At 39.8% G+C, this 24,464-nt stretch overlaps 3 protein-coding genes across 8 annotated transcripts; all 3 read right to left on the bottom strand.

Moving 5' to 3' along the window:
• Nucleotides 1-834: 834 nt before the first annotated feature.
• Nucleotides 835-5,758, bottom strand: LOC131768762 (uncharacterized). The gene is made up of 2 exons (XM_059084489.2): nucleotides 5,376-5,758; nucleotides 835-3,086 (listed from the first exon to the last, which is right to left on the bottom strand). Exon 2 carries the CDS (start codon nucleotides 3,014-3,016, stop codon nucleotides 1,604-1,606), a length of 1,413 nt encoding a protein of 470 aa, XP_058940472.2. The 5' UTR covers nucleotides 3,017-3,086; nucleotides 5,376-5,758; the 3' UTR covers nucleotides 835-1,603.
• A 382-nt stretch (nucleotides 5,759-6,140) lies between these two features.
• LOC131768709 (uncharacterized) lies at nucleotides 6,141-11,098 on the bottom strand. Of its 6 annotated transcripts, none has more exons than XR_010718988.1 (4): nucleotides 10,948-11,098; nucleotides 9,447-9,541; nucleotides 6,930-8,510; nucleotides 6,141-6,895 (listed from the first exon to the last, which is right to left on the bottom strand). XR_010718988.1 is itself a non-coding variant. In XM_066173449.1 (4 exons), the coding sequence occupies exon 4, from the start codon at nucleotides 8,427-8,429 to the stop codon at nucleotides 7,032-7,034; it is 1,398 nt and encodes a 465-aa protein (XP_066029546.1). In that variant the 5' UTR covers nucleotides 8,430-8,510; nucleotides 9,447-9,541; nucleotides 10,652-10,803; nucleotides 10,948-11,098; the 3' UTR covers nucleotides 6,141-7,031. The 6 variants fall into 6 exon arrangements, 5 of the variants coding, with proteins under 5 accessions (XP_066029546.1, XP_066029548.1, XP_066029545.1 ...); XM_066173449.1 differs by adding an exon at nucleotides 10,652-10,803 and having other exon boundaries at nucleotides 6,141-8,510; XM_066173451.1 differs by adding an exon at nucleotides 10,652-10,803 and having other exon boundaries at nucleotides 6,141-8,510; nucleotides 9,452-9,541.
• Nucleotides 11,099-13,482: 2,384 nt separating this feature from the next.
• On the bottom strand, nucleotides 13,483-24,235 carry LOC136283890 (uncharacterized). Its single transcript, XM_066173453.1, has 2 exons — nucleotides 24,020-24,235; nucleotides 13,483-16,301 (listed from the first exon to the last, which is right to left on the bottom strand). The coding sequence occupies exon 2, from the start codon at nucleotides 16,219-16,221 to the stop codon at nucleotides 14,857-14,859; it is 1,365 nt and encodes a 454-aa protein (XP_066029550.1). The 5' UTR covers nucleotides 16,222-16,301; nucleotides 24,020-24,235; the 3' UTR covers nucleotides 13,483-14,856.
• Nucleotides 24,236-24,464: the final 229 nt, after the last annotated feature.

Below are 24,464 nucleotides of genomic sequence, written 5' to 3'. Positions count from 1 at the left end.
TCTATTCCCATCACTTATCTGTTTGATATTGTATTGATATTGTAAGGAGAAATTCAGTCTTGGTCACTCATGGGAGTTAAAGGGTTAAAAGATCTTTCCACCAATTAACTGTTAGTCGAGGGTCTCAATAGGATGATGGTTTTTACGGATGACGATTAATATCTTGGCAGTTTTAACGGCCAACAGTTTATTTCTTCGGGCTGCGATTAAAATAAAAAAATCGCGTGAACATTTTTTACGGCTAGGGGTTAAAATTTGTCTATTTTTACGCCTGACAACTTAATTTTTTGGCCGTTTAATGGCTAGTGGTTAATCCCATTGAGATCCTCTTAGTTTTCAGGTTTTAGAGACGTTTCTGTCACTGCGAAATAATGTTCAGGAGGGAAGCCGAGCGGCGAATTTTTTCCCCCGTCTTTCATTCAGCGCTTGTTTTTTTCACCACTGTTCTTAATCTAATTATTTTTTTGAGAATTTGTAGGTGTCTTGCGATTAGGGAAACTAAGAAATGACTGATGACTGCTACAACGTTTGGAGCAGAAACTGTACAAAACTGCTTTGTTTGTGTTAATAATAATGACTTGTTTTTCGAAATATAACTTAGACCCGGCGAACCAAGAAGCAGTTAGGTGGGAACGCTTCGTCCGGTTTGTTGGTTATGAAGTCAGCTTGAAAAAGCGTGGCTGTAGTTGTTGACATCTGGGGGGAATTGTTTTTTTTTTCTTTCACCCGAAAACTGTATCACTGTAATTGACAAAACTCATCCCTTACAAAACGGGCAGGCGGGTCAAATTATGAGTAAAATGAGTAGCAACTGACATCAAAATCGATCATGGTGTTTACCTTTTTTTTTTCATCAAAAATTAAACCGCTTTACATTACAATGTTTTAAAACAACTACTAATGAGATAAAGTTATCTCATATCTATGTCTAAGAAAAGGCCAAAAAAATAATTAATTACTCGAAAGCTGTTGGGAAGCACCTTTACTTTGAAAGATTAATAACCTAATTTGTACTCTGAGATCTGTGTAATCCTATCGTTATCATATGATTTCAGGTAATACTGCGTTTTGCTTCCTATTCTTCCAATTTGTTTCGTAGCAATACTTTTCTAATCTATCTTGTGTCCAATTTTGATCAACGAAGACAGTTTCATTTGTTTTAGCGCCCCTCATATGCCGCATGTGCGCATGTAAACATAAATTATACTATCTAAGGCATAATAATGATTTATGTGGCTATATCTATAAGAATAAGTACCAGATAAAGTCTGTTGACTTACTTATGTTTAAAAATTACTTTTATAGCTGCTCAATGGTTTAAATATATAGTAAGTCTTTCTCAACGCTTTTCGTTTTCCACGCTCGTACAGAGCTCGCAAAAGCACGACGGAACTTACAAAACATTGTGCGGACTAAATAACGACCCATCGAGAAAAGAGTATGTAATAATACGGTGTAAAAGTTACGTCATATTATAGTGATACATGAACGTTATCTGACAACATGGCTAGTGTTGCATTTCAAATTCTGCAAGGCACCACTGAGATCTAGACACACTGTTGAAAAAAATTTCAACATCACTCAAAGCTTATTTTCAGTAACATTACTCCATGCTCTCTGTCTTGAGTTCTTTGTATAGGCGTATTAGTCTATGAGCCTTTTCTCTCAAAATTTTAGAAAATTGTCGAAATTCACCGTAATTCGCGATCTGCTTTCCACCATAATAAATGTCCTTCATGCTAGTCCATAAACCATAACCAAAGAACGATTCGGAAAGAACCTCTGCACCTGTTGTTCCAGCGGTCAGGAGAGTGTCTCCCACGATTGGGATGGTAAAATCAGGTGCTGCGGCAATTGTGGAAATTCCGACATCTGCTCCATCGCACACAAAAGAATTGGCCTCCATAAACATGACCAGTCTTTTTATTTCCTTGGCGTGGTGGTAAATTTTCTTAACAAATTCTAAGGTTTCGAAGGCCTCCCCAAGTAATGCACATTTCTCTGCTGCCATAGATTTTTCGTGAAACGATATTTGTTCATGTTCCTGTTTGTCTAAATATTCATTCGCTTGTTGAAGGCATTTACCATACTCACTCAGCAGCGAGTGGAAGCTACAGGTGGCACAGTGAAGAGACCCTATGCCTTCATGGACGTTCTTTCTCCTCTCCCTATCCAGATGGCAGTCTACCAGTTTTGCTGTTAATGATGTGACTTTCCCTGTGAGTGAACCGATAGTTCCACCTACAGTGAGAGCCAAACTAACGCCAGCTGTAACCGGAGCTAACAACAAACCAGCTATCGCTGCCCCTCCTCCAGCGACAGCCACACTTCCACCGACTGTCTGTGCGATACCAGTACCCTTCGCTACCTCCTCGAGGCGGCTGATACATTCATCTATGTCTTCAAATACTTTATAGACTTTGGTCTGGTACTCGTTAAAACTGTATCCTATGATGACGTCAAGATAATTGCCAGCCACATTTTTCCAGAAGAGCGCCTTTTTAAGAGGATTTGGATCTGTCAGTGATAGTTGGAAGTCGTCCCATGCCTCTTCTGGAACAAAATGCCATTTTTGGTGTTCACTGTCTTCCTTGAATTTTCTCATGAAAACCTGAGCAGTGGGAGGCGAACCATCGATAACGAGATGACTCGAATTACTCACAATGGCTGCTTTTTCGACTCGCCACTTTTGGCTGAGGCCATTGTGAGCTTTCCAGGCATGACAGACTTCTTCTGCCTCAATGCCCAGTTTGCTGACCACCTGATCTTTGATATCTGCCACAAGACCCAGTTTGTTGACCAGCCGACCTTTGATATCTGCCACAAGGCCCAGTTTGCTGACCAGCCGACAATTCTCATCCCATCTCCACAGCTGACTTTCCCGTCCACGTTCTGGTTTCACGATCTCAAGAACTCCGCCTTGGATGCCTTTACGAATATCAATAACCATTCTACCGCGGCTGTATTGGCTCACTATGAAGAAATATCTGACGTCATCTCCGTTACGTGACTGCATCTCGGTAAGTTAAAAGTTCTCTAGTTATTTTCCTCAGATTAGTTGGAAGGAAGGAAGGAGTAATCCCTACCTATGTAAAGAAAAGAGAGATCTCCTTAGACCGGTTTACAGACTTGCTGTGCCCAAATTCATTTGATAATCAAGCTCACTAGTGTACCAAAAATAGACGAGGATACTATCTTCATGTGGCAACACGTGGATGCGATTTTTATCTCCGAGTATTGATAACTCTGTCACACGTAAGCGAGCAAGAGTGAGAGACAACAACTGAACACAAGAGGGTAAAATCGTATCGTATTCATATGCAGTTATGTTCATATGTATTGAACAGTTCTGTCTGACGAGCGCTTAGGCGCGAAACTCAGAGTCACTGAGAATCGATGCGTCCTCTTTAATTCTTTAACTTATGTATACTTAGCTCTGCTACCACAGCACTGAGTACTTTATGCCAAGGTAGACTCTACCCCCACATTCATTTATGTATATATATATATATATATATATATATATATATATATATATAGATATATATGTTGTAATTAAGTAACGAGAATCTCAGGATCATGCAGCTAGATCACCTGCTACTTCAAATTCAGAAATGAAAACAAAACAAGCTCTTCTTTAAAAAACAGACATGTTCTCCTCTCAAGAAAAGTTGTACGTAACCTTAAAAATGTTTTGAATTGGGCCCTTCGTAAAAAGTTAGAACTCTCATCATGTGATAAACTCCATTACCATGACGACAACGTTGTCTTTATAATTGAAATATAAATGGCACGTTCACTGCCCACGCTGAAAATTTTCGGAACAGGAGAAATTCTGGTTTTCATCGATATCTCGGATGATAAATCACCACGAGCAAACAAATGTAATGGCTTGAATGGGCAAACGCTTTCCAATTTTTACATCTATCACTGTTCGGCTTTAATTTAGATAAGATGGGCGGTTTTCTGAAGAAATAACCCTTATGACAATTCTCTCATTCTTTCGGGAAATCGGATAATCGCTTCGCGTAATATCCTATTGCTATCCTTTTCCTCTGATCGCCAAACTTGAAATGCCCGATCAATTTCACTGGCTTTAAATTTCGGCTTTTTTTATCATTTATTAAATAATTTTGATCCATTTCAGAATTTTTAGAGAGACATTTACTATAATTTTTCACTGTGCCAAACGTAGTGAAAACCAGAGGCCAGATTCCCGGAAAACAGGAAATCCGGGAAGCCGAAACTCGACACCAAATTTAATGCATTTTGGTCAACCTTGAGTTAATATAGTTCGCCTTTTACCACCGTGAAGTCGGCCTCAGTGATAGTTGTAACGGTAAGGAACGGGATTTCTTATCGTTCTTTTCGTTATCAAACAGGCTCATATACTGTGTATGGTGTTAGGGTATTGTTCCCGTCCGTATAAAGCTTCTTTTCCTTCGGCAGCCGCGCTCGGTTCGAATTCCCGTGTCTGAGAGATCTAGAATGAGTTAAATAAAAAAGCGAGATAGCTCATTTGATTCCCAACCCTGAAGCAAAAGTATCGACCAAAATACTCGCGAACGTGCTGATGCGGTGGAAGAGTTCAATGAAACGATGATAGGAAGCATTTCAGTGATTTTTCGAGCTCTGTTCCTCTTGCACAAATAATAAAAATAATTCAACATTTCCAGTTTTCTTGCGTGTGCATGTTCACAGTGTTATAACCGTAATGGACTGTACTAAACTGAAGTGTGTTGTAGACATCCTGCGAGAGCCTTGAAGAATGATTCCCCTCTCAATTAGCAGCGAAAGGTTTTGACCATTTCTCGGTAATCAGCCCAAACTGTGTTTGATTCACGGTAATCGTTTTCGATTTGGCAACATTCTGACAATGAGGTCCAATGAAATAAAAGTGGTGCTATAGGTATGTTTCAAATTTTTATGTTTTGGAGGCAATAGTAGATCAATTGCGACGGTCGACAAAATGTGTTGGTTAAAGGATCAAACGATTGCTCGTGACAGAAAATGTAACTAGGAATGTTTAATCTAAATCAAACATGCAAACCATCTAAATGCAAGGTTTCTTCTCTTTGCGATCTTAAGGTTTTTGATTGTTAACATTGGAGATACTATGATAGAGTAAAGAGCATTTTCAACAAAGTCGAGAATAAACACACTCTAAAGGTGCATTTATAAGACGGTGTATGCATAAAAATATTTGATGCATGTAATTTTTTGATGCCGCCAGATAATCAAATATGTTCTATATCTCCTCAGGGAACTACCTGATGACTTGAATTCAACATATAAGACCGAGTTCAACACCAGATACCTTAACAATGAATGATTTACTGGGTTATCTAAGTTTGAACATTCCAAATTACACTTACCTTTACTTCGAAGCTACACAAACTTTGGTAAGTAGACGACAAACAAGTTCCGTTACATGATATCAAGGAATCAGTATCTTTGCGTGCGACTTAGGATTACCTTGAAATGGAAGATGCGTGGAATGTAGAAGGTCACTTGATCTCTCTCATACATGCACAACACCAGTCAGGTTACGTTTATTTATAAAGGATTTTCCTAGAAATTTGCGTTATTTATCAAACGCGAGGTCAAAACGGCTGGATATTGGCGGTTTTTTTTAACTGTTGTATGGACCGAGAAGAAACTGTATGTTCGAACGAAAACTCACGCTTTGGAAACCGAGCAGAGGCAGCTCTCGTCCGTATTTTCGCTCTCTCACTAGAATATTTGCTCTCTCGTGCCCATCTTCTTCCATTATGCGCATGCTCTTCGCTGTTAGTCTGCCAATCGATAGTCTTAAAGTGGCATCATAAACCTTTTTAGGGATTTAAATTGTAAAAATTCAATTTCACTGAATATCGATGTCTTCCCTGTTGCTATTGTTACTGTTGTTTTTGCAGTGGTACTCAGTAGTTAAAATTGTTCTTTAGCGTATGCCTGTAGGCCCAGAAAACAAGTGTGAAAAAAAAAAATTTTTTTAGGGTGGCTGAGGTTGTTGACATCTGGATGGTATTTTTTCTTTTTTATCCAAAAACCGGACGAGGCATCATCGTTTCTTACAGAAAGGGTGCTTGAACTGCCTAACAAGAAGAAATAGGAGCAGATGGGCAAAAGAATGATGGAAATTAATAAAAATCAAATTTATTTTAATTAAAAAGTGATCATCGGCGCGATCATGTGGTTGACCTTTCTCATCAAAATCATATCAGTTTACATGACATACATGATTATAAACAACAATCGAAAAATAAAGTTACATCCCACATGTAAGTTCATGAAAAAGAACAAGAAGATCAATTTCTTCAAAACTATAAGGAGCACTTGCCTCATAAGATTTGTAATTTTTTTTTCAACGCACGATCTCTTCAAACCTACTAGTATGACATTTGAAGATATATTTATACTTTTATATGATATCAGTCATCCAGCTGCGTTTTATTACGGATCCCTTCTATCTATTTGTAATGATACTTATCTGATCCTGTGTCTTGTGTCAGATGTCAATCAACGTAGTCTGTTATTCGTTTTGGCGCCTCTCATGAGCGGCTTGAGCGCAACTATACGTAAATGATACGGTCATATGTGTAATTAAATTTACAAGAATCAGTACCACATACTTCTCTAGATTATTTAATTACACTTCTTTTAAAAATTGCCGTTGTAGCTGCTCGATGATTTACGATTTAATGTAACGAACATTTTGCAAAACGGTCGCATTTTTCCACGTTCTTACTGGGCTCGCGAAAATACTACGGAACTTAAAAAAATATCCGCGTGTACTTTATGTCAAATCATCAAATAAGGAATATACCATACTATAGTGCTGTTGTTACGTTATAAGATAGCGATGCTCAAAATTCATCATGCATTAATCGACTACATCATCGACTAATCATCATGCATTAATCGACTACCTGGCCAGTGTTGCTGTTTAAATTCTACGTGATGGCACTATCGAGATCTAGTCACGCTACTGAAAGAAAAATCGTCTCCATTACAACACTAAGAGCTTATTTTCAGTCACACAACTGCTTGCACTCTTCATCTCGATGGAGTTCCTTGTAAAGGCAAATTAGTCTATCGGCCTCTTCTCTCAAAGTTTCAGAAGAGGTGCGAAATTCCTCCGCTAATTCACCGCAACTTTGTATTTTCTTTGCACCTGAATATATATCAAAGATGCCAGTCAGCACTCCAAAAGCAGCCAGTGATCCGGAAAGAGCCTTTGCACCAGTTGATCCAGCGCGCAGAAGGGTTTTGCCCACGACTGGTATGGTAACTCCTGGTGCTGCAGCACTTGTGGAGATTCCGATATCCGCTCCTCTGTAAACAAAAGCATTGGCCTTAATAAACGTAACTAGCCTTTTTATTTCCTTGGCATGGCCGTATATGTTCTTAGCAACTTTGCCAGCCGCGCCGGCCGTCTCCACATATGTGTCCTCTTTTACTGCCACAACTTTTCCGTCAATGGAATCTGTGCACGTTTCATGCTTCTGGTTTTCTAAAAACTCATTTGCGTCTTGTAGGTATTTACCATACTCTCCCAATAGCGAGTGGAACCTATAAGTGGTGCAGAAGAGAGAGGCTGTGGCTTCATTCACTTTCCTTCTTATGCGCTTATCCAGTTGGCCGTGTGCCAAGTTTGATGCTAATGTTGTAGCTGATCCTGTAAGCGCACCGATACCTCCTCCTACAGTGAGAGCCAAACTAACGCCAGCTGTAAATGGAGATAATAAAATACCAGCTATTACAGCTCCACCTCCAACGACAGTCACACTTCCCCCGACCGTTCCTGCGATACCAGTACCCTTTGTTACTTCTTCAAGGCTGCAAGCACATTCATCTATAACTTTGAAAGCTCTATGGACTCTGGCCTCGAACTCTTCAATACTGTATCCTATGATGACATCAAGATAATTATCAGCCATATTCTTCCAGAACAGCGCCTTTGCTAGGAGGTTCGGCTCTCGTAGTGAAAGTTCGAAATCTTCCCACGCTACTTCTGGAACAAAATGCCATTTCTGGTGTTTACTGAGTTTACTGTCTTCGTTGAATTTTCTCATGAAAACCTGAGCAGTGGGAGGCGAACCATCGATAACGAGATGACTCAGATTACTCATAATGGCTGCTTTTTCGACCCGCCACTTTTGGCTTAGGCCTTCGTGAGCTTTCCAGGCGTGACAGACGGCTTCTTCCTTCTTACTTGCACCTTTGATGTCTGCCACAAGGCCCAGTTTGCTGACCAGCCGACAACTCTCATCCCATCTCCACAACTGACTTGATCGTCCGCGTTCTGGTTCCACCATCCTAAGAATACCACTTTTCTTGCCATTTTTAATATCAAGAACCAGTTTACCTCGACTGTATTGGCTCACTATGAAGAAATATTTAGTTTCTTCTCCGTTACGTGGCTGCATCTCGGTAAGTCGATGGCTCTTCAGCTATTTTCAACGAATCACTTGGAAGGAAGGATTGATCCGTCAGTATCAGGTCACTACCTGAGTAATAAAAAGACACATCTCTGCTTGATCGTTTCACAGCTCAGACTGGTCAAATTTGATACTCAATCTCGCCAGTGTAACAAATAAATGCGTGTGCTCAAGATGTCTGGACTATGACCGAGTTCTTTTGTTGTTGTTTTTAGGAAACGCCAAAAAAAAAAACAAAAAAAAAAAACCCAGAAAAAAGAACGAGGCTAATATCCAGCCACCTTGACCGAATAAGCCTGGTCAATAAAATAGGTAGTACATAGCTAAAAGATTGCGACATGATAAAAATAAAGGATGAATTGAGTTGTATATTTCGAGAGCCGGGAAAGAAATCGAACAGCATTTTAAGCACAATAAACCAACGAGAGGCATTTAATGTTCTGTTTGTTCAATGCATGTGTTCTACTACTTTATGCGACTCCATCACCGAAATTTTCAGAGAAGATAAGAAGTCCACTCCATGCAATTTATTACTTGCGCAGGATCAAAGTGGGCAGTCCCGAGCGGGCAAGATGGGCCCATCTTGCCCACTCGGGTGGCCGATAAGAACACAGGACTTGCCTTGTATTGCCCACAGGCACTACTAACTGTATAATAATCCAGGATGTCCCAGGGTTACGGGGTAAGAATCTCATTCTCGAGTGTTGATAATTTCCCTCACAATTTACAGCGAACGAGTAAAAGATATTATCTCCTCGAGAAGACAAATTCGTATTCACATGCGGATATGTAATGTGTTGTTTGTCAAAATAAACGACAATTTCAAAAAGCAATTTAAGAGCGCTGCGGATCATTCAGAGATCACCCACATAAAAACATTTATTGTAGAAAAGCCACCACAGCTTCCGAAATAAAGTTCTCTTTAGAGAAAAAAGTATTCCGTTCAATTGATTAGCCTTGTTATCACCATTAAAATTCGGAAAGCTCGAAGATATATTTATTTACCTTACTTTTTTCCCTCTCTCTTGCGTGATGAAAAACCCGATAAGCCTTCCCAAAGGTCAGATACCCGGAAAACAGGAAACCGAAAAGATAGAAACCTGAAACCAAAATGAATTGAAATTTGGTTAACCTTGAAAGTTGGACGCATATATTTTAAAACTCAACCCAAATGGCACTTGTATTGGTACGGAACGGTTTTTTTTGAGCTTTTCGTTATCATACAGGATTTTGTGCTGTGCACGGTGTAAAAATTATCATTACCTATCCCTCCCTGCCCTTAAAAGTGTCGAAGTGCTTCGGCGGTTGTGGTCTGTTTGTCCGAGGAGTTACGTGTCTGAGCAGAACGAGACTGAGTTGAACGATGGAGCGAGAAGGCCAGACTAACAAGGGAAATTATCCGGTCCTATTCGCCAATTTTACATGGAAATATAACAAGCCCTCTTTTCTGAGAATTTATCAGACTTGTTGGAGAAGGCATCATGTACAATTAAGTAAGCTTAATCATAAGCTTTTCAACCCCTGAAGCAATTCGTCGACCTAAATGAAGTGAACCACGCTGACACGAAGTAATATTTCGCGAAACAACGCCGGTGATAAGAACCGTTTAAAATTTAGATCTCTTATCTCTCTTTAGTAGAAATCACTAAAACATGCAGAAAAGGTACAACTGACCAAGGTTAATTCTTTAAAATGATAGCAATGAAGCGTGAGAAACGTGATGGAGAGCGATGAAGTTCTTTAAAAATATGTGCTTTGAAAGGATTTGAAGCAATGATTCATCTTTCAATTAGCAGCGAAAGGTTTTGGCCACTTCTCGGAAATCGTCTGACATTGTGCTTGATCCACAGTAATCATAAATTATTTATCAACATTTAGACCGTGAGGTCTAAAGAGACAGAAGTCAAGCCATAAATATTTCAACATCTGATGTTTTGGAGCAGCAAATAACTTTCGACGACTTATTTGACCCAGTTAAACGATCTAAAATTTTCGATCATCATCGTGTTTGGTGCACGCAACGTGAGGCGGCTAAAAAAGCGATCGAACAATCGCTCGTGACGCATATGCAAAATGTTTCAAATGAAAATGTTTAATCTAGGTCAAAAGTGGCACCATTTAAATGCAAGCTTGAGACAGGCGGCCGAGCAAACAATCATGCTTTTCAAAATGATGGTCAACGATGAATTGATATTTGGTTATGATTTTACCTTTGCTAAACTTTGACTTCCAACAACTCCCTCCAAAATGTTTCTCCTCTTTGCCGGCACCATGAATTCACGATTGACACCAGAGTGAAGAGCATTTGCAACCAAGTCACGAACCAATGCACTCAGCCATGATTTAGCTGATGAATATTTTCCTATTACGCCCAATGATATCAAAGTGGAGCCAATTTGGTGAGCTCTTCAGAGCACTATTTGCTTTAAGCATGAGTTCAGCGCTTAATGCATTTAATGCAACCATGAATAGTGAAATGGATTAAGACGATCCAAATTATGCTTACCTTACTCATGGAATTCTACGCTGCAGAAAATTTGATGAAGAAACTGAGATCTAGACGAAAAGAAATCGCGGAGACAAAATCAAGGAATCGGTGTCTTTGTGTCTAAAGGAGCTTGAAGGTAACTGGATCTTCTCACCCGGTAACTATGTTGTGTTTATTCAAACATTTCGTAGAGAACGACTTATTGCGAGGCCCCACAGCTTCCGAGTGGGACTGGGAATGAAAAAATGATTCCGTTGCCAAGGAAGTTTACTGGTGATGGAGTAAAATGAGCGAGGTGGAAATCACACGGCTGTACACCTTTGATAGATCTTTTTCGAAAACTTTTGGTTGTCAGGTTTAATACAATTAGTCAGCTTTGAGCCTCTTATGTGTTAAAATTTTGTTCCAAAAACATCAGCTTTTTGAGAGTCGGACGAGAGCCGCCACTTTGGGAGGGCAGGCGCAATGGGGGAGGGGGGTATCTTGTATCCCAGTAATGTATTCTTTGAAGATGTTATGTCCACTTGAATTGAATGTCTAATCAAACTATAGTTGTAGGATTTTGTATGACATGGTAAGTAGTAGGAATTCGACATGCTGAGTGCTTCGTCAACTGTATTTTATTTATATTTTGCGGTGGATTTTACAATATAATACAAATACTATATACAATTCAGGGAATTTTTGTTAAAGCCTTTCTCGATATAAATTTCCTGCAGCTTCAGCTCTAAGGTTTCTCCTCTTTGCAGTCTAAAGTTTTAAGTTGTTAAACATTCGAATTACAAGTCGAGTAATTCTTTGATGCCGCCATCGTGTCTATATGGAGCATATTTGATAATCTCTCCAGAGAACTACTTGATAACTTTAATTCAACATATATGACCGAGTTCAACGCTAGGTACCTTAACAATGAATGATTTACTGGGTTATATAAGTTTGAAGAATCCAAATTACGCTTACCTTTATTTAAAGCTACAAAAACTTTGGTAAGTAGACAACAAACAAGTTCCATTACATGATATCGAGGAATCAGTATCTTTGAGTTTGACTTGGGATTACTTTGAAATGGAAGATGCGTGGAATGTAGAAGGTAACTTGATCTCTCTCAAACAACACAAGTTAGGTTACGTCTATTTATAAAGGATTTTCCTAGAAATTTGCGTTATTGATCAAGCGCGAGGTTAAGATGGCTGGATATTGGTTGAGTTCTTTTTTACGGTTGTATGGACCGAGACGAAGCTGTATCGGCGAAAGAAAAATCACGGTTTGGATACCGAGCAAAGGCAGCTCCCATCCGTATTTTCAATCTCTCACGAGAAAATTTACTCTCTCCTGCCCATCTTCCTCCCGCCACTATGCGCATGCCCCTCGCCGTTAGTCCGCCAATCGATAGCCTTTATGTAGCACCATAAACCTTTGTAGGGGTCTAAATTTAAAAAATTCAATTTCACTGAATATCGATGTCGTCCCTGTTGCTATTACTACTGTTTTTGCAGTGGTACTCAGTGTCCCAGAAAACAAGGGTAAATGATTCACTTTTAGGGTGGCTGAGGTTGATGACATCTAGATAGTATTTTTACTATTTGCCCAAAACCGGATGAAGCATCAACGTTTATAACAGGAAGGTTGCTTGAACTGCCTATCACGGAGAAATAGGAGAAGATTCGCCAAAAGGTGATGGAAATGAATAAAAATGAAACTTATTTTGATTAAAAAGTGACCATCGGCGCGATCCGGGGGTTGACCTTTCTCATCAAAGTCATATCAGTTTACAAGACATATGATTATAAACAAGAATAGAAAAATAAAGTTATATTCCACATGTAAGTTTATGAAAAAGAATAAGAAAGATCAATTTCTTGAAAACTATTAGGAAGTACCTGCCTAGCTGCACGATCTCTTCGTTAAACCTACTAGTATGACATTTGAAGATATATTTATATTCTGATATGATTTCAGTCACCCAGCTGCGTTTTATTACGGATCCTTCCTTTATCATGTCTATATTTTAATTCGCTACCCCGCTCAAACGAATATAAAACACTTATCATGTGATACGCAACCATAGTTGGGGTGTGTTAACTCGAGCCGTGTGCGACCCTCTGTAGTATTTTCGCAGAATTTCCCATTTGCGTTACAGAGAATTCCGCACACGCTGGTTCAGTAATCTTGGACTGTATACTTTCACTTGATTCAGGCTTTATTTTCGACAATTCAGCATCACAAGTTCCGTTCCACGATCTATCTATTCTATTTCAATCTAATCCTCGGGTTACAAAAAAATTTACATATATTAGCTAAGGAAATCCACACTTAAACATGTAATTCAGTGTGGGATTCTTACTCACGTTCTACAACGATTCGTTGGCACTAATTTCCTATGAAACATGGCTTTACTTGAGTTCCTACGCGCTTAAACCTCCTGCAAATACCTAATTTCATACATCACTGTTCGCAGAACTAATTTGATTATCCTATACCGCTCCTTATTACATGCTACTTTTAATTGTAACGTTAACGCTGTACTTTAACGGTAACGATATTACAACTCACTTAATACAGAATCAAATTTATTATAAATTTAGGAACACAAATTTTGCGTGGAAACAGTTCACAACAATTATGTCTTGCAAGAAAAATTACAGAAACTCTGAAAGGCTCACAATATTACAAGCAAACAACTAATAATGCAATAAACGCCATAATACAATATTCTCTTTGTAATTATGTATATGAAAAACGCACTGACTCGTGCATATTCTGTGTAAACATGTATAAGGAAAACTGACAGGAAAATTACAGAATCTCTAAAAGGCTCAAAATACAGCAAGCAAACGACTGATACAAAAAAAGCACTGACTCTTATGCATACTCTTTGTAAATATGTATATGAACTGTTAGCCCTCACTCGTTGGGTATTTAATCTTAAGGGCGCAGAGACGTTCGTAGGACGCGAATGAATATGGATGAAAGCAGCGCAGTATATACACTGGCTCTCTGCTAATAAAGCAATTGTAACGACATACCATGCAACACCCCACAGAAGAGGTTACATAACTCATGATCAATTCATATCTATTTGTAATGATACTTATCTGATGCTGTGTCCTGTGTCAAATGCTGTGTCCTGTGTCAATCAGCATAGTTTGTTATTCGTTGTTGCGCCTCTTATAAGCGGCGTGAGCGCAACTAAACGTAAATAATACAATCATATGTGTAACTAGATTTACAAGAATCAGTAGCACATAAAATGAAACTGAAAGGGAAAACTTCTTTAGATTATTCAATTGCACTTCTTTTAGAAATCACTTTTATAGCTGCACGATAATTTACGATCTAATCACAGGCGGCCCAAGCTCCAGCTGTGAGATGATCATCTTGCGCAATAACAGTTATGGCGGAATTATAAGGGTTTGTATGGGCATATTTACGACCGCTCAAGCAATAATAACAAGCAATACGCTGTGAAAGTAAGGTGAGGTATTTTTTTTGAGAATTTGACGTATTTTTTTATTCCTTAGAGCGGTCGTAAATATTCCCATACAAACTCTCATAATTCCGCCATGACTGTTATTTCGTAAGGTGATTATCTCACAGCTAGAGCTTGGGCCGCCTGTGATTTAATGTAACGAACATTTTGCCAAATGGTCGCATTTTTCTGCGTTCTTACTGGGCTCGCGAAAATACTACGGAACTTAAAAACTATCCGCTTGAACTTTATGTGAAACCATCAAATATGGAATATACCATACTATGGTGCTGTTGCTACGTCATAGGATAGCGAGGCGTAAAATTCATCAAGCATTAATTGATTATCTGGCCAGTGTTGCAGTTTAAATTCCATGTGACGGCACTACCGAGATCTACTCACACTCTTGAAAGAAAAATCGTATCGATCAAAACTCTGAGAGCTTATTTTCAGTCACATTACTGCTCACACTCTTCATCTCGATGGAGTTCCTTGTAAAGGCAAATTAGTTTATCGGCCTCTTCTCTCAAACATTCCGAAGAGGTGCGAAATTCCTCCGCTAATTCACCGCAACTTCGGATTTTCTTTGCACCTGAATATATATCAAAGATGCCAGTCAGCACTCCAAGACCAGCCAATGATCCGGAAAAAGCCTTCGCACCAGTTGATCCAGCGATCAGAAGGGTTTTGCCCACGACTGGTATGGTAAACCCTGGTGCTGCAGCACTTGTGGAGATTCCGATATCCGCTCCTCTGTAAACAAAAGCATTGGCCTTAATAAACGTAACTAGCCTTTTTATTTCCTTGGCATGGCCGTATATGTTCTTAGCAACTTTGCCAGTCGCGCTGACCATCCCGAAAAATGTGTCCTCTTTTCCGTCAACCGAATGTATGCTCGTTTCATGCTTCTGTTTTGTTAAAAATTTATCTGCGTCTTGCAGATATTTACCATACTCTCCCAGCAGCGAGTAGAACCTACAGGTGGCGCAGAAGAGAGATGCTATGGCCTCGTTCACTTTTCCTCTCTTGTGATTATCCAGTTTGCCGTGGACCAGGTTTGCTGTGAATGCTGTAGTTGATCCTGTTAGCGCAGTTATAGTTCCTCCTACAGTGAGAATCAAACTACCGCCCGCTGTAACCGGAGCTAACAAAATACCAGCTATCGCAGCCCCGCCACCAGCGATAGTCACACTTCCACCGACCAGTTGTGCGATACCAGTACCCTTCACTACCTCCTCGAGGCTGCTGATACATTCATCTATAATTTCAAATACTTTATGGACTTTGGTCTGGTACTCGTCAAAACTGTATCCTATGATAACGTCAAGATAATTGTCAGCCACATTTTTCCAGAACAGCGCCTTTTCAAGGGGGTTTGGCTCTCTTAGTGAAAGTTGGAAATCGTCCCATGCTACTTCTGGAACAAAATGCCATTTTTGGTGTTCACTGTCTTCCTTGAATTTTCTCATGAAAACCTGAGCAGTGGGAGGCGAACCATCCATAACGAGATGACTCAAATTGCTCACAATGGCTGCTTTTTCAACTCGCCATTTTTGGCTGAGGCTGTCGTCAGCTTTCCTGGCATGACAGACGGCTTTTTCCTTCTTACTTTCACCTTTGATCTCTGCCACAAGGCCCAGTTTGCTGACCAGCCGACAACTCTCATCCCATCTCCACAACTGACTTGATCGTCCACGTTCTTGTGTCACGATCTCGAGAATACCACTTTTCTTGCCATTTTGAATATCAAGAACTAGTCTACCGCGGCTATATTGACTCACTATGAAGAAATATTTAGTTTCTTCTTCGTTACGTGGTTGCATCTCGGTAAGGCAGTAGCTCTTCTGCTATTTTCAATGGATCAGTTGGAGGAAGGATTGATCTCTCAGTTTCGGATCACTACCTGAGTAATAAAAAGACACATCTCTGCTTGACCGTTTCACAGCTCAAACTGGCCAAATTGGATACTCAATCTCACCAGTGTAACAAATAAATGCGTGAGGTCAAGATGTCTGGACTTATGGCCGAGTTCTTTTGTTGTTTTTTTAATAAAACGCAAAAAAAAAAAAAGAAAAGAACGAGGCTAATATCCAGCCACCTTGACCGAACAAGCCCAGTCAATAAAATATCTGTTGTATAGCAAAAGGATTTCGACATGATATGAATGAATAGAGCCGGGAAAGAAATCGAACAGTATATTTAGGAAAATAAATTCACGAGAGGTGTTTAATGTTCTGTTTGTTTTGGCTGTCTTCGGCTGCTTTATGCGACTCCATCCCTGCTCAACCACTCCACGCAATTTATTACTTGCGCAGGATCAAAGTGGGCAATCCCGAGCGGGTAAGATGGGCCCATCTTGCCCGCTTCGGTGGCCAATAAGAACACAGGATTCGCTTTATATTGCCCACAGGTACTGCTAACTGGATAACAATCGAGAATATCACATGGCCGTGCGTGGATACGAATTTATTTACGAGTGTTGGTAGTTTCTCTCACAAGTCAGTGAAACGAAGTAGTGAAAGATATTATCTCCATGAAAATACAAATTTGTATCCGACATACGGACATGGAATGTGTTGTTTGTCAAAATAAACGAAACTGATTTCAAAATGCATTTTAAGAGCACCGCCGGATGATGGAGAGATCACCCACTTATAGACTCTGCTTGTAGAAAAGCCACCGTAGCTTCCGGAATAAAAATGAAACAAGTTCTCTTAAAAAAAAGGCCTGTCATCATGGTTAAAATTAAAAAGTTCGAAGAAGTATTGATTGCATTTTTTCCACTCCCCTTTAAGTAGGTAGTGGCAAACCCTAAAAGTCTTCCTGAAGGCCAGATTCTCAGAAAACAGGAAATCCGGAGAGGCCGAAACCCGAAACCAAAATGAATCGAAATTTGGTTGACCTCGAAAGTTTCTCTTTCATGTAATTTAAAATTCAACCCAAATAACATTGGTTTTGGTAGAGAACGAGTTTTTCCCCTATTTTAATTATCATCCAAGATCATATTCTGTGCACGATATAAGAATTATCATTCCCTGTCCGTCAAAAGTGTCGAATTACTTTTGCGGTTGCGGTCTGTTTGTCCGAGGAGTTACATGTCCGAGCAGAACGAGAGTGAGCTGAAAGAGAAGAGGGAGAAGGCCAGACTAACAAGGGAAAATTATCCGGTCCTATTCGCCAATTTCATGACGAGCTTTGCTCACCAAAAGAATTTATGCAAATGAGGCTGAGGCGGATCTGAGATCCGCCTGGCAATTATTAACTGTAAGAGAAGAACTGACTTCGCGCCCACAGAACGACCGAGGTGTTGCGGATGAATTTTCAGTAATTACTTTTTGGGCACTTTTCGGCGTCCAAATTGCATGGCGAGAGTAACCCAAAACCTTAAAGCAGACCCTTCTTGTCACAATACGAATGTTTTCCAGATAGGGACACGCGTTAATGTCAGCTCCACTCGCGTGATTGCATTTTTCAAGGTTAAACCCTCGCGTGGATCTAACAACTCAAGTTTACTTTAAAGCGCACAATGTAAGCCAAAGTAATTTTATAATTTAACTCCATGATCGAAATTTTGTTTGCAAAGGATAATAATAGATCGAAATCGACCTAGAGCGTCAGCTTCACTCGCGGGGAGTCAACCATTTTCTCTTGCCCCTTGCGTAACATAGAATGCAAATTTGCTGACCCACTCTATTGATACACACAACTCGACAGTCGTTAAGAGTTAAAAAAGATGAAGTTTTTTACCAAAACCATGTATTTCCGATTTTTTTAACGCTAACAAAAATGTAGTAATGGTATGTCCACTCTGGAAAATAATACCGCAAACAACAGCAAGCCCTAACCGCGATGAGAACACTCATGGATCACACAGCGCAACAGAACTCATTTTGTTTGTTTGTTTGGGTTTTTTCCGATAATATTGGCCTGTAAAGAAATATATAACGGAGTTTTTTGTATCCTCCGCCGGCACCATATAATTGGCTAAATGCTAAGGAAGTAATATACTTTAAAGAGATCATTAAAGGAGTAAAATCTTTAAAGAAATTTTTCCTGCTGGGGTTTCCTGGCGCGCCACTGCGAACACAGCGAACCTCATGTATAAGGCTGCGAGAAAATAAACAAAGACAAGTAGAAAAAGTTCTTTACAAAATCTTCACAAATCTCTTTTACAATCTATGACCGATTTTACATCTCGTGTCTGAAACAAGAGTTGGAAATGTAAATGCAATTTAATACGTTACGAGAAGAGGTATTTTACTCGTTGGTAATTTTATTCCTAAATTCGTTATTTATTTTTAATTGAAAAATCACGGGATTTGAGGACAGACACCACCAAGGCAAACACAACATCGACGTAAAAATTACCAGTCAACGGAACGTGCACTTATGATGTGTAATTAAGTTAAGGTTGGCTGGTCATCTAAACAGGAAAACTATCTTTTTTTATTAAAACAAACATTGCTTTTTCATCACGGCTTTTCGCGGTTAACGTTCAATTAAATCTGCAAAGGAAAAAAAATCAAGACAAGTAAATTTAATTATGTCGCAATTCAAAATTAGTTTGTCATAAGATGAAAACGCACAGTCTAAAATGAAACAACTCCCAAAGAGAGAGCAGAACCAGGTGAAAAAAAAGGGAAAGGTTCTGCCTTCAGATAACAACAGCCCAAATAGGACTGACTACCCAAGAGAGACAGAGCCAGGTGATAAAAGGGGGAAAGGTTCTGCCTTCAGATAACAACAGCCCAAATAGGACTGACTACCTAAGAGAGACAGAACCAGGTGAAAAAAAAAGGAAAGGTTCTGCCTTCAGATAACAACAGCCCAAATAGGACTGACTACCCAAGAGAGACAGAGCCAGGTGAAAAAAAGGGAAAGGTTCTGCCTTCAGATAACAACAGCCCAAATAGGACTGACTACCCAAGAGAGACAGAGCCAGGTGGAAAAAAAAGGAAAGGTTCTGCCTTCAGATAACAACAGCCCAAATAGGACTGACTACCCAAGAGAGACAGATCCAGGTGAAAAAAAGGGAAAGGTTCTGCCTTCAGATAACAACAGCCCAAACAGGACTGACTACCCAAGAGGGACAGAACCAGGTGAAAAAAAGGGAAAGGTTCTGCCTTCAGATAACAACAGCCCAAATAGGACTGACTACCCCAGAGAGACAGAGCCAGGTGGAAAAAAAAGGAAAGGTTCTGCCTTCAGATAACAACAGCCCAAACAGGACTGACTACCCAAGAGAGACAGAGCCAGGTGAAAAAAAGGGGAAGGTTCTGCCTTCAGATAACAACAGCCCAAATAGGACTGACTACCCAAGAGAGACAGAACCGGGTGAAAAAAAGGGAAAGGTTCTGCCTTCAGATAACAACAGCCCAAATAGGACTGACTACCCAAGAGAGACAGAACCAGGTGAAAAAAAAAGGAAAGGTTCTGCCTTCAGATAACAACAGCCCAAATAGGACTGACTACCCAAGAGAGACAGAGCCAGGTGAAAAAAAGGGAAAGGTTCTGCCTTCAGATAACAACAGCCCAAATAGGACTGACTACCCAAGAGAGACAGAGCCAGGTGGAAAAAAAAGGAAAGGTTCTGCCTTCAGATAACAACAGCCCAAATAGGACTGACTACCCAAGAGAGACAGATCCAGGTGAAAAAAAGGGAAAGGTTCTGCCTTCAGATAACAACAGCCCAAACAGGACTGACTACCCAAGAGGGACAGAACCAGGTGAAAAAAAGGGAAAGGTTCTGCCTTCAGATAACAACAGCCCAAATAGGACTGACTACCCAAGAGAGACAGAGCCAGGTGGAAAAAAAAGGAAAGGTTCTGCCTTCAGATAACAACAGCCCAAACAGGACTGACTACCCAAGAGAGACAGAGCCAGGTGAAAAAAAGGGGAAGGTTCTGCCTTCAGATAACAACAGCCCAAATAGGACTGACTACCCAAGAGAGACAGAACCGGGTGAAAAAAAGGGAAAGGTTCTGCCTTCAGATAACAACAGCCCAAACAGGACTGACTACCCAAGAGAGACAGAACCGGGTGAAAAAAAGGGAAAGGTTCTGCCTTCAGATAACAACAGCCCAAACGGGACTGACTACCCAAGAGAGACAGAACCGGGTGAAAAAAGGGAAAGGTTCTGCCTTCAGATAAGAACAGCTCACATACGAATGACAAAACCGGGAAAAAAATTAAAAAATGAAGGTTCTTCCCTCACGGAGATAAGTCTGATTACACGAGAGAGTGGGTAAGAAATAACAAAAGAACGAGAGTATCTTCAGGATTCTGCTTTCGAAACTGCGAAATAGTACAGTACGATTAGTAAGAAAACACACTAACCTGCCAAGAGCGCGTCATCTTATAGGGAAGGAATATTTGAGCTGTGATGTCAGGGTTCATTCCATAATTAGGTTTCAACAGTTGGATAATACACCATGTGATTTTAAGCATCTGTCACCTAACTATCACAGAAATAATTCCTTCTCTTGCTTCGAAAGCACAGAAGTAAAGGTAAACCTTGCTTTGCTGATTAAATGGTTTGGGCATCATCATTTTCCGCTCAAAGGTTATTAAGCAGCGAGATTTATCGCGCGTCATCATATAGCTCTAGACAGAAATTATCAGGCATGCAACCTTGTCTAAAAGCCAAATTGGACAGGCCAGCGAGTAGAATTTCTTCCTCGCGAAGTTTTACACAGTTAAGACCTTACCTTAAGGAAAGAACGATGGCCCCTTTTCGCAGATACCGCCGAATATACTCGTACCTTCGCACAGAATTTTCGCGGGACAAGTTCCCGCGCTTACCTGATGATTGGGACTTACTAAAATGATATTTTATACTGAAAGAGCTCCTCAGTATGGACGCCAGAAAATTATTATCAAAATATCTACCCAATCGTTTCAAGTGTTAAATGATACTCTTGTATCTCCAGAACATACTGCAGTCGAAATCTTTCTTGAAAACAAGGTCCTTACCGAGCGGCTCACCGGCTTCTATGTTGACTTAGGGTCAAAGGTCTGATCAGAGTGAAATACAAGTTGGCTAACACAATTTAATTTTGGTATTGTCGTGACAGAACAGATAATCGCTCTTTGCGTCACAAACCAATAAACCTGTAGATCACGAACAAAACATGCTGGGTACAATAACTGTTACTTGATAGTCATGTCACGCGCTACAACCAGGCTATCTTCAAATGCCATGACACACTAAGGCTTAGCTAAGCCGTTCTTGTCGCTGAATCATTCTACAATTATGAAAATTGCCATTCACGCCAAGAATGCGTAGTTATCTCCAAAGAGAAAATTGTGCAAAAGAGTCCTAAATTTACGTAGTACTCCTAACGCGCAAGCCGCGCGGATCCTCGCGCCTGTTTACATTTTAATTGTTAACTTCAATTAATTTCACGCTCGAAGCCAAACACCTCGCTTTCACTTGCTAATTGAGCCCTCTCGCTTTACTTTGACAAGCCTATGGATCATTTTACGCATCCCTGGTGAGAATTCTTTTCTTGAGCAAAGCTCGTCATGACAAAGATATATAACAAGCCCATTTTCTGAGAATTTATAAAACTTGTTGGAGAATGCACCGTTTACAATCAAGTGAGCTTTATTATAAGCGTTTCAACCCCTGAAGCAATATATCGACGTAAATGTTGTTAACCTTGCTGACACGAAGTTTTACGGTGGCCCACAACTGTCACGGCAAAAGAATTAACCTCGCGACAAAAAAATCACCTCGCGGCAAAACGAAAAAACCTCACGGCAAAAAGATAAAACTCACGGAAAAAGATAAAACCTCACGGAAAAAGATAAAACCTCAAGGCAAAATTAAAAGACTCATACAAGAGTGTGTACCATTTTTTTGTGCAATTGAAATGAAGAACGAATATGATTTTTACTGGGAAATAATTGATTAATTTAACTATTTATATTATAACTGGAAGCCCAAATTAGTACTTGTTTTAATTCACAATTTCCCCACATCATTGATCATATCTGATGACATTTTCGAGACTAATGATTGAAAAAACGTTTCCTTACTCCGATAAAATCCATGATTATTCCTCCATTTCTAACGAGCTTTTTGATGTAACGACCGTATCTCTAGTACCAATGTTGTCTTTCTTTTCTTTACTCGACATTGACCGTTTTTGTTTTGGTAATCGACCCTGCCGGTTGTGATTCATGTCAAAAAAAAGCTTTTGAAACAAAACAGAAACTTCCGTAAACGTAAATACTTCGCTGAAAGTGGAAGTACATTGCACTAGCGGTACAGTTGAAGCTCTAAAACAACACTCACAGGAAAGTGAGTACTTCAAATGATCAACGATAACTTGAGATAGCAATGACACGATGAAAGCATACTATCCAATTCGTTTGTGTTCCTCTTGCATCCTTCACAAATAACATCATCTACATCGATCGCCCAAACAATCACAAGACGAGACTCGAAGTCGTTTGTACAATTTTTTGCTTTTTGAAAATAACTTCCTTCCACACACACACACAACAATTTTAAGACTTTGCCGCTTCCATCTATGCTACAGAGGGAAAAATGACAAGGACGGTTGTCTCAAATACTCGATCCATTGTTTTTTTCCGACGTACTTTCTTGCTTCTTTTCTTTCGCGATTCTTTCGCGGGAAACCGACGTAGGCGCATACCAGCGGTTTCTCGCTTCAAACTTAAGTTTACAGAACATGCGCAACAAAACGCCCCTCTGCTCCGTGAGGTTATTTCTTTTGCTAAGAGTCTTTTAGTGTGTCGATCTCTGATCTCTGTTTAGTACAAATCACAAAAACATGCAGGAAAAGCTACAACTGACAAAGGTAATTTAACATGTTTTCTCGCATATGTGAGTTCATAGCAATAAACGTGAGAAAACGTAATGGAGAGCATTGGAGTTATTTTAAAATATTTGCTTTGAATATCGTTTGAATCAATGATTCCTCTTTCAATAAGTAGCGAAAGGTTTTGGCCACTTCTCAGAAATCGTCTGAAATTGTGATTCATTCACAGTAATCATTGATTATTTATTAACATGTAGACCGTGATTCCTAAAGAGACAGAAGTCAAGCCATGAATATTTGAACACCTGATGTTTTGGGGCGACAAGCTAATTGTGTTGCACGCAACGTGGGGTGTCTAAAAAGGAATCAAACAATTGTTCGTGACGCATATGCAAAATTTTTCAAATAAAAATGTTTAATCAAGTTCAAACATGCCCCCATTTAAATGCAAGGTACAGAAGGGCGGCCGAGGAAACAATAATGTTAATAATGTTTTAAAAAATGATGGTCCCCGATGAATTGATATTTGGCTGTGATTTTACTTTCGCTCAACCTCGGCTTCCATCAACTCCCGTTGAAATGTTTCTCCTCTTTGCCGGCACTATGAGTTCACGATTGATACTACTTAGCAACCAAGTCACTAACAAATGCACTCAACCATGACTTAGCTGATAAATGTTTCTGTTTTGCCCTATAACGTCGAAGTGGAGCCAATTTTTCTCGCTCCTCAGAGCAGTACTTGCATTCAGCATGAGTTCAGCGCTTAATGCTTTCAAAGCAACAATGAATAATCACACGGATTAACATGACAGACGATCCAAACTATGCTTACCTTACTTACGCAATTCTACGCTGCACAAACTTTGATGAAAAAACTGTGAGACGACAAACAATTGTGGTGACATAATCAAGGAATCGGTATCTTTGAGTTCAACCAAAAGATGCCCTAAAGGAGCTTGAAGGTAACTGCACCTCCTCATCCAACAGCTGTTATGTAGCTCTTACATGGTGAAGAAAACAAGACAAGACACAGTAGACGTCACACTATTATTTTCATTGTTTTCTTATTTCTGGTTGCGATAACATTCTATTGTGACGTATAGTGTCTTCTAAACCAAGTAAGAGCTTGTTATGTTTACTCAAACATTTCTCAGAAAACGACTTATTGCCAGGCCCTCACAGCTTCCGAGTAGGACTGGGAATGTAAAAATAATTCCGTTTAGGGGGAAGTTTATTACTGATCAAGTGAAATGTTGGAAGTGAAAATCACATGCACG

The sequence above is a fragment of the Pocillopora verrucosa genome, chromosome 10 (assembly GCF_036669915.1).
Source record: "Pocillopora verrucosa isolate sample1 chromosome 10, ASM3666991v2, whole genome shotgun sequence".
NCBI lineage: Eukaryota > Metazoa > Cnidaria > Anthozoa > Scleractinia > Pocilloporidae > Pocillopora > Pocillopora verrucosa.
Note: the sequence above shows the minus strand (reverse complement) of the source record. Positions and strands in the feature narration are given on the sequence as shown.